This window comes from Leuresthes tenuis, unplaced genomic scaffold, assembly GCF_036924035.1.
Source record: "Leuresthes tenuis unplaced genomic scaffold, fLeuTen1.0.hap1 SCAF_19, whole genome shotgun sequence".
NCBI lineage: Eukaryota > Metazoa > Chordata > Actinopteri > Atheriniformes > Atherinopsidae > Leuresthes > Leuresthes tenuis.
Genome location: NW_027325373.1, coordinates 14,822,943 through 14,835,192, shown reverse-complemented (window position 1 = coordinate 14,835,192; position 12,250 = coordinate 14,822,943). Strand labels below are relative to the sequence as shown.

The window sequence follows — 12,250 nt, the reverse complement described above, 5'->3', positions numbered from 1 at the left end:
TCAAATGACACATGACTTATTTTCTTTGGCTTGATGATTACAAGGTATTCATTAGATCTAAATTAGTGTTTTATTTTGCCTGACAGGGTCCCACCTGTTTAAATCCCTCTATTTAAAAAAAAAAAAGCATCAATTATCAGTGGACATCTGGATGTCTTGTTGGATAGAAGAAAAGTCAAAATGTAAGCAGGTCCCATTTAGCTCTAAAAATCTTGCTTATGTTGTCACTAACCTGGCTGAAACTTGTCGTTTTCCTCCCGGGCCAGAAGGCAGACGTATGGTTAACTGGTCTTGGGAGAAGTGATCAAATGCACTACAAGCAGGAGAGAAGGGTATGCCACAATGCAGGTGATTGGAAAGGTGGAGAGGTGGAAAATGGATGGAGTAGATGAAGATTGGACAGTGGTAAAGTGGTAGAAAAATTTGTAGAAAACAGGAGAATTTTCATAGATGGCATAAAGAAAAAAAGGAGATAAAAGGGGAAAAAAGCAAAGCAAAAAGGGGGGATAAAAAAAAAAAACTACAGGTTGATAACGTCATCAAAACAACATGCACAGAATCACAGGAAGTCTAGAAGAATGCAATGGCGACTAAATGGTGAAATCTATTGGCAGATATGATCATGGGAGGAGGCAGGATAAGGATGATCAATCATGGCAGCTACTATGTACGAGTGAACAATTCATGGAACCATTGGTTGACCCAGACGAGAGAATTGATTGACCCAAGGGAAGAGAAGCCTGCAAGCCAGACAGTCGATAAGATGGCAAAAGCTTCACAGGCCACAAAACACGCAGACTTAATGGATTGAGAGGGAGATGGGTTTCGACTGCCTGGCTGAGCATTTGCATTACTAAATCTTAAGATTCACAAGCAAAAACTCTCAGCCGCACTGAAAGTGCACACATATGTATTCAGAATCTTTGATTCATCATTGTCTTTAATAAAAAGCAGAAAAAAAAATGGGGCTTAAATTATGAATGTCCTATCCTGAAATATTAAGATTACAGCTGGATGTATCAGTGATGGACAAGAGTCTGAGTTCAGCGAAACTGGTCGACCACTGGGTGGCATGAGGTGGGAACAATCACCTCATCATGAAAAGGAACAAAACAAAAGAGGTGTTTGTAGATTTTAGGTGGACCGGGAATATGCCAAAGACTATTTCTATCCCGGGAGAAGAGGTGGAGGTGGTGGAGGACCACAGATACCTGGGTGTTCACCTGGACATTGTTGATCTTATTCTTATTCCACCTTGCAGCAAGATGATGACAATTACCCGCAGCACAAGTGGATTTATTTTGCCTCCTGCAAGGTACATTTTCTTACCAGAAACTGGGGTGCATCATTTTCATTTCAGAGGTACAATAAGAAAGTACAAAAAGGTCCCAGTTTTCAGTGGACGGTGCTTGTACCCAACTGCAGAATGCTGCATCTGGCTTTGCGGCTGCATTATCATGCCAACATTTTCCCTCGCAGTTGACATTTGTCAGCTCCTTTCCTAACAGTAAGGTGAGAACGTGAGATGTTTGACCAAGCAGGCGGCATTAGTGCTTGGTGTTAACATCAGTCAGTCTTCAGGTGAAAGAATAACAGGAAAAAAAAAAAAAAACATGTTGTGGAGGAAGTGCACTTTTTGCAAGAAAGACTAAATAGAGTCTAAAAAGCTCCTCAGTAATTAGGATAAATTAAACGGTATGAGGAAGGAGCTCCTTCTTTGCCCCTCTTCTGTTTTGAAGCAGAAAGCAGTAAGCAGCACATTCCAGTAAATCACAACTAATTTCAGCCCTGCTTGACGTGCCTACTAAAGTAGAAACACATGCACTACCTCCCCTTTCTTTTCCATCCTGCCACAGCCAGCCTACACTTTTCCTTTACTCAATCTCACGGTCTCCTTTTGTTTTTCTCGTTCTTGTGCTTTGTTCAATACAGCCCTCATGTTTCAAACATGCAGTCAACTGATCAATACTTCACTTCCATATTTCATCATCCCTTTTCCAGCAAGTTTACTTCTGACCTTTTCTTCCCTTCGCCCTGCTGGGTTGATGTATCACACACAACTGAGCACAAAATATAACACAAGTTTAACATCTGTGGTTTCTCATTACTGCCTCTGAGCTACTGGCTGTGCTCTGTTCAGGAACATTAACCCAAGACAGTCTCGACGTAAAAGGATTACAGCAGCATGTTTGATAGACAAACAAATCTAGTTAATGTATTTGATGAACACGCATGTTAAGCCTAATGACGACTAGTACGGAGTAATGACAAGTCTGGCTGTGCCAACTGCCACTACTTTATTCATACAAAGCTTTTTATAGCTCTAATGGCCACTACTTTTTATTAAAAAAAAACACATACTGAATATCAACTTTATCATCCTCCTACTTTACATTCCATATATCTCCACTCTCTTCATTTCTGTCCTCCAACCCTTTCTCTGTCATTTTTAATGGATGTGAAAGACTTCAACAAAATTCTCCCTGATGATTGATTTGGCCAGCTATGGCAAAATGCTTCATAATAAAACTTCGAATCTGCTGATACTGGAGAGTGGTCTGATCCTCTGCCTCAATCCTCCTTTAATATTCTTTTTTTTTTTTTTTTTACCCCTTCCATTCGTCCTGCTTTCTCCGTTGCTTTACCACAAATTCATTTGCCCAGCTGTGTGAAGCATCTCTTTAGTAAATCAGACACAGGGGGGGTGAATGTGATCCCAAAACATGAGAGGTGAATGGTAATACACTTGCTAGTTCAGTGTTGTAGCTCATTGACTCATCTGCATGGAAAAACATTGACAGTCTGCACTCAAACTGAAGCAAGTTGATGGTTTGCAAAAGGGAAAGCGGCGAGTGTTCCCATTTCATGATGTCTACCATCAAAAAGGTCTTTGAGGAGATACGTTACAGTTTTGAGGGATTATTATGCATTTAAGAAGCTATACTATGTTTGATGTTTTTCCTTTTCAGTTCCTCAAAGACGGATCTGAAACATGTTTAAGGCTTTGGTTAATGTGGATGGAAAAGTAAGGCAAAGCAGACACGGCACGTCACTGACTCAGACGAACGTTAAGTGTGCCTATGAGAGTTTCCATCAACCTATCTGTTGGTGTTAAAGATCAATCAATCAGGTTTCACTTCATAACAAATGGTAAAAACAATCTATTCTTGGTGGCAGAATAAAAGTCACACACACACACACACAGACAGACAGACAGACAGACGCACACATATGGATAAGCATACACCAGATATAGAAAAACCTGGATTCGAGCTGTAAAATATAAAGTATAGCGTGCTTGGAGGCAAAGTGAACAAGAAAACAGAATAGTCTCTTGTTAATATTCCAGTTCACAAAACAAACAGACTGAAACCCAAGCACACTTCTGTTGGTCCAAGTTCATATTTTTGTTCTTTTCTTTTTGCCAGGCCTGTGCTGCACCCATCGAACATAAACACAACAGCTCTGGAGAGACATTAATATTCTCTGCACTTAAAAACCGGGATGAAAGTGCTTTTGTCCATTTGGTTTAGATACAATTTCCTCTTTTTAAACCACAAATACAACCAAAATATTTGCTCTTAGCCTGTCTCTTAGCAACAGTTTTCCAGTGACATCAGGGCAGGGAGGGAGAGGGTTTTTTTTTCTTCTTCTCTTTCTTTCTTTCTCTTTAGAGCAGAGTTTTGGTTAAGTCACACTTTCGTGAAATTAAATTTCTCAGCACACACGATCAATGTGGATTTGCCAGTAAGAAAAAACAAAAAAAAAAAACTGGACTGAGTTTTGTCCTTTGAAATAGGACAAGTAGCAGTAGTGAATGTTACAATGGATGTCAAGTAAATCCATCATCGGAAAAAAAGTTGGAGTGAATACTGCAGGCTAACTCGAGTGACTAGTAAAAATTTTGTTGAGTGACCGTTCAGTTTGGAAAAAAAAGCCCTTCAATGTCTCCTTGCTGTTTTTCTTTTCCTGTCTGCAGTGAAGTGTGGAGCCTGCATTCCTGTCTTGACATTGCTTTGGCTGGGGGAGAGATGTTAAGGCTACGGTCCTTGTTATTCACTGACAAAACACACACACACACACACAAAAAAACACATTCCCTCTATCTGATGTAGGTCTCCGTGTTGTGTGTGTACATGCATGAAGTGCTGAGCCGCATCATTACCGTCGGTCATTCCTCCTGCGTCGGAAGAGCTTTTTGGTGTGTGCGATCTCAGCCTCGTTAGGAAGGGGTGGGAAGACCTGCGAGAGACAAATCATAGTGTGAGAGACAGCTGCTGTCAAGCCAAGAGATTTATATCACTCAGTGGAGGCGTGTAAATGTACATTAGAACATGCTTTCACCCCCCTTTTTTTTTTTTAAATGAGCTGTTTTTATAGCTTACACCCAAAACTAGAGGTGTCCTTAAAGAGGTCTTTGATTAAGTGACTGGATAAACACATTTCCACAGCTAAAAGGTGTCAAATATCGGCCTCGTTTCCAAATGATGATTGCGCTATCACTACAAGGATTCCCATGGTAACGCTTCAGCTAAACTTTGACTGAAAATTCCCAATTCTGATTACTTGACAGATGCGGACTGACAGGTGTGTTTAAAATCGCTCCCTCGATCACTGCTCAGTAATTCACTCAGTAATGAGTGATGCCATTTTGCATCATTGCTCACAGGTGTAGAGTCCCACAATGATAAATCTCTCATCTGTAACACGGAAGGCTCCAAATTATGAGAGTATTAGCAGGAAGCAATAAGCACACTCTATACAGTGAGCCTTGTTGTGCCTTTTCTTACATGAACGCAGCAGCGTTACGCTGTCGGGAAAATAAAACAAGGAAGCTTAGCCAAAAAAAACATCTGAGGTTGTATTTTGCATGTAAGCTTTTAAAATATAATGAGCGTCACACTGGAATAACAAAATTTACTTTAAAAAAAAGAAAAATAAACAGATGGGTAGCATTGAACACCATGTCTCTACAGATTTTGCATCGTCCATCTCACATGTGTCTTCATGGAACAATGGGTCTCTGTGTCAATACCAATTAAAACCAAACTGAATGATATCATTCTTTAAATCTTCTTTCACCAACTTATATGCGTAAGAACCGTCGTGTGTATATTGGCCCGTGAGCGCCTCTAAGACGCAGGACACCTACAGTTTTTGGTCAAAAGTCTACATACACTCGCTATGTAGACATAGGGCAGGGTGATTACACAACATGCACCTTTAAAATATCTTTTAGTTTTAGTCTTTTAGTTACTGTGGATCTTCTGACACTGATGAGACAAAAAAATCAATACATTCAGGGTCAAAAATGTAAAAACAGCCGTTCACATTATTCATTCAGTGGTGCTGAAAGTTCCATAATGTCTTTTGACCTGCCAAGGCCGCTTCACGTCCTGTTACAGATGATGATTGACTGCAGCTGGTAGCTTCCCTGCACCGACATGAAAAGGTTTTGTTTGACAGCACTCACTGGACCGACGCGCATGTGGTACAATGGAGGGGGAAAAAAAAACCAAGGAGCTCAGAACAGATCTGAGTAAAGGATTGCACATTTACACAAGTCTCTCCGGGGCATTTCTAAACAAACTGCAAATCCCAACATTTAAAAATCTCGCATGGAAGTGCATTTTTTTTTTTAACTAAGCTAAGCTAAGAAGACATTTGTCCTGGGGGGTTCGAGAGAATCCTGGAACAACCAAAGCATAGCTCTGCCATGAACTGGAAGCGGCTGGAAGTTTTACATCACGTGGACTGAGAGGCTGCTTTCTCCACGGAACGCGCTCCAAGTCCAATTTTGATACCTTCAAGTCCAACTAAAGTTTTCTAGCTGCCCACATGGGCAAGGGAAAAAAAATGCTTCAGGAGGAATGATTTGTTGCCAGACAAGACAAAAATGTAGTTATTTGGCCACAATCATCAAACACATGTTTGGAAGAGTATAGGTGAGGCATTTCAAGCCAAGAACACTGTTCCGGCTGTTAATTACAGTGGTGGAAGCATTATAATCTGCGGCTGTTTTGCTGCCAATGGAAATGGTTGGGATTGCCCAAAGGGGGTGGTGTAATGAAGAACAAGTAATACATTAGAAACTTTCTACACTACCTCAAACCATCCACAAGACAGCAACATTAAAACTGGTTGTGGAAAGCAGAACAATTTAACAGTTTGGGAAGGGTGTTCCCATAGACTTCGCCTCTATTATCAGAAATGTATTGACTGTGCGTAAATGTCAGGATTGTGGCAGCAAACAAACCTAATTGAACTCTAATAGTTCTGCCCAGAAGAGTGGTCAGACATCCACGCAGAATTCTGCCACTTGTTACAAGCATCAAGTCAAGGGGCAAGCTGGTAAGAAACCCTAAAAAATAACAATGTTTCCATGATAAATAGAGTAAGCTTCTAACAGTGTGAGGCTTAACCCCGTACCTGTGTAAAAACAGGAGCCGTCGCTGCTGCTTTACTAAATGAGCTGCTCACACTTTCAACGTGCACATGGTAAAATGACAGGAGAGCAGCGATGATAATGACGCCTCGTTGTGAGAGACTTTCCATCTTCGTCTTGTTTTGCTCAACCTGTCCAAAACCCAAAGATACTCAGTCTTCATTGTCTCAACAATATAACGTGGTGGAATCCAGCACTATTCTCTTATTTATGGCTGAATTGCACTCAAGGACTGCTTTTTCCTTTTTTTTTCAACATCTAAAAGTCAATAAGTACACTCATTCCTGTTTGACAGTTTGGCAACAGGAATTCTCAGGTCCAGACAGTAGATTTAATTAAACCAACAATAAGAGGCAACATCAAAATACAGTTTTTATGTAAATGAACAACAGACTGTTCTTATTTGATTCAATCTGACATCTTTGCCCACGGGTGGCAGCAGCATTTGTATTTATGATCAAATACAGTCTCTTGGATATGGACCCTCACTTATACAGTTCACCTCCTCTGAAAGGAAGTAAGAAATCTGTCATCCATAAAACATCAGCCCTGTCCATCAAACAGCACACTCTCCCCTTCGCTCATCATCACTGTGTGCCGTTACCATGGCTACGAGAGGCCTGGGAGTTACTCTGTTGAGTAAACATGCAGTTTGCAGTGACGGACGGTGTTGTGAGAAGGACGAGTGCACAAATGAGCCCCGACTATGAACAGCTGTGCACACAGTGACATTTCCAAGACACAACACATGAGCGAGTACAAAGAGAGCGTCAAACTTAACGAAAGTCAATTGGTGTTAATACCAGTTATTTATCAGGAGGGATGTACGCGCCGACAGTTGCGGGCTGATGCAAAGAAAAGTTCTAAATGTTCCACTCTCCGCCTAACACATTGTGCAAGAGAGTGACCGCAGTCTGTGAGGACATGCAGCTCAGCGCCGTGTTTGTACATCATTCTGTTCCTTTCATTTTCATGACAGAATCACAAAAAAAAGCTGAAAATGACTCGCTCCACAGCACATACTTGGATGGTTGGGGCATTTTTTTTTCTAGCACTACTTATGTTTTCACAGTGAATTTTCAGTTTCTATTTGCATAAAAGCTACATTGAGTTGTGGTGCATTCTGTACAACTGCAAGCTGAAGAAAGAAAAAAAAAACGGGGATTATTTCTACTGTGGCTGAAAAGGAAATACAGGGGTTTTTTTGGGGGCTTTTTTTTATTTTATTTTTTTTAAATGTAGAGTTATAATGCCTTAAGACAGCCTTTTACAAATTCTCAAGGACATCATACACCATACATACAAAGCATCAACACAGTTTTTTCTGTTTGCTTCAAGTAGAACACTCATATTTTCTCTTTTATACAAATACAATGCACATTCAGAGAACCAGAAAGCTTGATATTTGACACTGATGTTCTAACCTGCTTCTCTCAGACTGGTGGGGGATGGTTGGATTCTGATCCAGATGTGAGAGGCAGATAAAACACAAAACTTTCAGGCTCTCACATGTGGATCACATGTAATTGTGGTATATATTATCTGTCAAGCTTCACCCCCCCCCCCCCCCCCTCCCCCCCTCCCCCCCTCTGTACAACCAGGTTAGTCAGACAGAAAGGATCAGGCAGGAGCAGAGAAAAGAAGAAAGAAACTGAGAAACTGTTCCATCTTCAGCTTCTGTACTTTTGCTCTAGGATATCATTAGCAGTAATTCTGCCTTCAAATGGTAACCAGATGACAGCGAGTACATACACATAAATGCACACCACACACTGCTAAAAACCCTTTAACCTTTTCAACATTTGTGCTTTGTATTATATGACAAAACTTAACAAACCACTAGTGCGTTTCACAGTTTATGATGTAGAAACATGAGAGGGAGGACATTAGATATGTAGAAATGGATAAAAGGGAGAGCACTGTGTGTGTGTGTGTGTGTGTGTGTGTGTGTGTGAATATGCTATCTGCAGGTAGCAGCCAGTGCTGGGTAGATCAAAGAGGGCCATGAGCTGTCCTGGTCCCCAGCCAGAGGACCTCTCACCTCGAGACAGGCAGCATAAGCGATGTGGACGTGACAAGGATGGTGGGTGGGACAAGGGCTGGATGTGTGTGTGTGTGTGTGTGTGTGTGTGTGTGTGTGTGTGGGAGAATGGCAGAAAGCTGATGGAAAAACGAAAGTTGCGTTTGTCTGCGAATTTGCATTTATTTGTGTGTTTGTAAGAAAAATGCAGATTATAGGAGAGAGGATCCTAAGAGACGGTGACACGGTTGAATGTTGAATCGGCTTTTTCTAAATAGCTCGTAACGACTTTGAGTTGCAAGACAAACCTCTTCATCTCATCTGTCTTTAGTTTAAAGTGGCACGTCCACCAAAAAGTAGAGCCTTGTTTAATCTAAAGGGCTTGCGTCAGTGTGATGGGTTGCTGCAGGAACAGATGAGAATGTTTTTCAGAGCGTTTAGGCTGAGATTCATGAGCATCCTTCAGAGGGCTGCACAAGAGCAACACTTTTATTCTATAACGTTACAAAGTTATGACAGCCACAATCACTTTATCATCCATCTCAACTATCACAAGGTGAACACTGGAAATACTGTGTTGACACTCCAAAGTCATCAGTTTGTGCGTTTGAGTGTGTGTGTGTGTGTTTAACCGTCATCGACTTGTTTAATTCAACCTTGAGGAACAAAATGACTTGAAGTTTGGGATGGATATGTGGTCAACGCTTTCAAATTAAACTACGTTTTGACAAAATACCTCAATTTAATTTAATATTTTATTTTAATTCAATAATTCGAGGAAAAAATGAAGTCCTGTTGACATAGAAGTAGAAGCTTTGTGAGTGCTGTTTGATCATTTTGGAGCCAATAATAAGGACTGTGGATTCCTGATGGTTGGACTTGAGTAAGATTTCTTACTGTGGGTAGTGGCAGTGAATCATGTGGGGAAAAAAAAATGCTTATCCAATGGTCAACCAAAAAAAACCTGAAATCAAAATGGTTTGAAATGAACGACTTGAGCTGAGGTGCGCCTTTGTGTGCGTGCTGTATAATCAGCTTGGGTGTGCACCTTGAGAGGAAGTGGACATACCCTGTAGCATTCCAGGAAAAAGAAAAAAAGAAATTACAGGTTACTGGGAGAGGCTAACGGAGGGGATTTGTCCTTTTTCCCAATCAACAGCACGTAGCCACGTAGCTCCTGACCAACAGCACAGCTTACTGGAGCCTGACGTTAAAGAAAGATGCAGCTTTTAAAAGGACTGACCCAACAAGTTATAACACCAAAAAAAGATTTCAGTGTGGCAGGGGTATAAGTGGCAGGGAAGGAAAGAAAGGAAATGAGAAAAGCTAACAAGGAGGGAAATGTGAAGAATAGAAACTGGAGAATAATGATTAGCGAACTTTCTCTGCAATTCCTCAGACAGTGAAGTGCATGCTTTCCTGCCATGTCTAGTGTGGAACAGCTTTGGTATGATGCTCAGTTAGTCAGTCCCATTGTTTCTCTGAGCTTATTTATGTTGCAAGGGCCGTCAGCCAAAAGCAATAAATTCAAAACTGCCCCAGGGGTGGCATTACCGGACAGGTTGTTGAGAGCAGAGGAGAGAGCAAGAGTGAGACTGACAACAAGAGAGACTGTCAACGCAAGATAGCGAGCACGTAAAATACAGACAGGGAGTAGAAACACATCTGATACCAAGCCAGGAGAAATAATGCTCCTGTGTGCGTCTATGGAGAGATTAGATTTAGGTTTTTTTTTTTTTTTTTTTTCCTTGCTTCGGAATGTACGACAGAGATAAAATGCCTTGATTTATTAGACAAAGGTATGTGTGAGAGTTACCGCAACGATTTTTTATTTTCTTTTTTAAATGACGAATTCAAGCTGTAGCTTCTTCAGACTTGGAACGGTTTGTATTTACCAGTATAACACAAAGCAGATCACATGAACACACTAAGCAACAGACAAGGAGAAGGAATACCATTGAAGCTTTTGTTCATCACTCACAGGGATGCCAACAACAGACCTCTGTGTATGTGAAACCCGCTGCTGCAGCAGTGGTTACTTTTCTATAGGGCTCAACTTGCTTTTTCTGCCTTTTTTCCCCCCCTCTGACACTTTGATCCCACAATGGCTCCATCTTCTGTTGCCAGACCACGAGTTCTTTGATGTACCCGTCTATCAGTCTGTGGCCTTGTCCTCAGATCTCTTATTAAATGAGACATAGAAGTCAGGACCTCACATCTTTGTCTCTTATCGCCGATCACCTGAACCTGACAGCTCTAAGTCTCTTCTGTACTGTTGGCAGACACCAGCTGCAGACCTAAGTTACTGTAATCGTGAAACAGAGTCAGAGGAGTATGCAGAGCTCATCTATCGAAGTATAACTACCGCAACATAATCCTGAAAATGCCTGCAATTTTTCCAGAGAACGTACTGTCCTCATCAGATGCACCACACTCATGAGTAGGTCTGGAAAATCTCCAAAAGAGCTCATGTGTTAGAAGAAAAAAAGACATTCATCTAGAGAATAGTTGACATCATCTAGAGACAGTCATGAAAAAAGGCATCATTACCACCATCCTCAAAGTGTTTGGAAACAAAACTGTGCGCATCCTACAGCTCACAGTAGTTTTAGCATCACATGCTGCCTCTTGTGCTCTCTACCCAGGCATCACTCAAAAATATTTCAATTAGTGAGAACACATCTCAGGCAGGTAATCTTCACACTGCTCGTGTGCACGGCCAGGTGCATTCAGAGATGGGACACACTCAGGACCGAAAACAACAGCGGTGGTTTGAGAAAACATCTGAAGAGGATGGCCATCCAATTCAATCAGCTGACGCGTTATTCATCAATCTCCCAAATAAAGCTACAAATGGTTTCATTAAGTCTCGATTTACCTCGAGACTTAATAAAACGATTTGCTTCTATTTTATAGAAACGAAAGTGAACGACATGCAAAGTTCAACAAAACAATAGATTTTTTTTTCTGCACTCTGGTACCAGGTCAGGAATAAGCTGGTTTAAAAACTGGTGTGCCACAAATAGAATGTGTCTGTCTGCCGCAGCCCTGTGAGGAAATATTACGAGGGAAATTTGCATTAAACAAACTGGAACTTATTGGACCTGCTGAAGGTTCAAGCATCAGACATCAGACAAACTGTGGGGATACATATGGCATGATGTCATGATAAAATTAAGCAAGGTATGTTTCATTATTTATCATGTGGAAAGGGTCACACGTTTCCCCAACCTATCCTGCTTCCATGCATGTACTCAGGTCTCCAGTGTGTCTCTCATGCCAAGATCCCAGAGCACAGCAGTGCACATAGGTGATTAAGCCAGTATGTGAGTGGTTAATAAATTGTAGGAGCCAATAAGCACCAAGAGCAGAGACAATAGCAGGAAGTGACCAAAGGGAGGGGGCTGCAGGTCACTATGACCCCCTGGATATTGTTCTGCTGCCTACCAACATTTGAAGGATGGAGGGGAGGAGTGAAGACCAGCATAAGGAGAAGAGGGAGGAGGCATGATGATGAAAATGATGATTAGGACAGTCAGAAGAGAGCAGGAAAAAGGAAACAGCAAATAGGAAGAAGCAGAGCTAGACAAGGCATGGGATGGGACAGAAGATGTGATGGAGACAGATTTCGGTGAGCTGGAACAAACAGAGGCGGTAAATATGTATGAGTAACTACTGTGAGTGTAATGCAGGTCTCAAACAAGCTGACAGCTGACAGACAGACCACCAGACAATCCCACCCCGCCCCAGGCGGCCCTTCACAACCAGAGTCCTGCTCTGCGGCA

General features: G+C 41.5%; 1 protein-coding gene across 1 annotated transcript in view; it reads right to left on the bottom strand.

The window, feature by feature from the left end:
- ctif (CBP80/20-dependent translation initiation factor) overlaps window positions 1-12,250 on the bottom strand; it is a 49,180-nt gene that overhangs the window by 15,465 nt on the left and 21,465 nt on the right. Inside the window, exons 8-9 of the mRNA XM_072371341.1 lie at window positions 4,166-4,242; window positions 233-313 (exon numbers count right to left, since the gene is read on the bottom strand). Coding sequence (XP_072227442.1) covers window positions 233-313; window positions 4,166-4,242 — 158 coding nt within the window. The remainder of the gene's footprint in view (window positions 1-232; window positions 314-4,165; window positions 4,243-12,250) is intronic.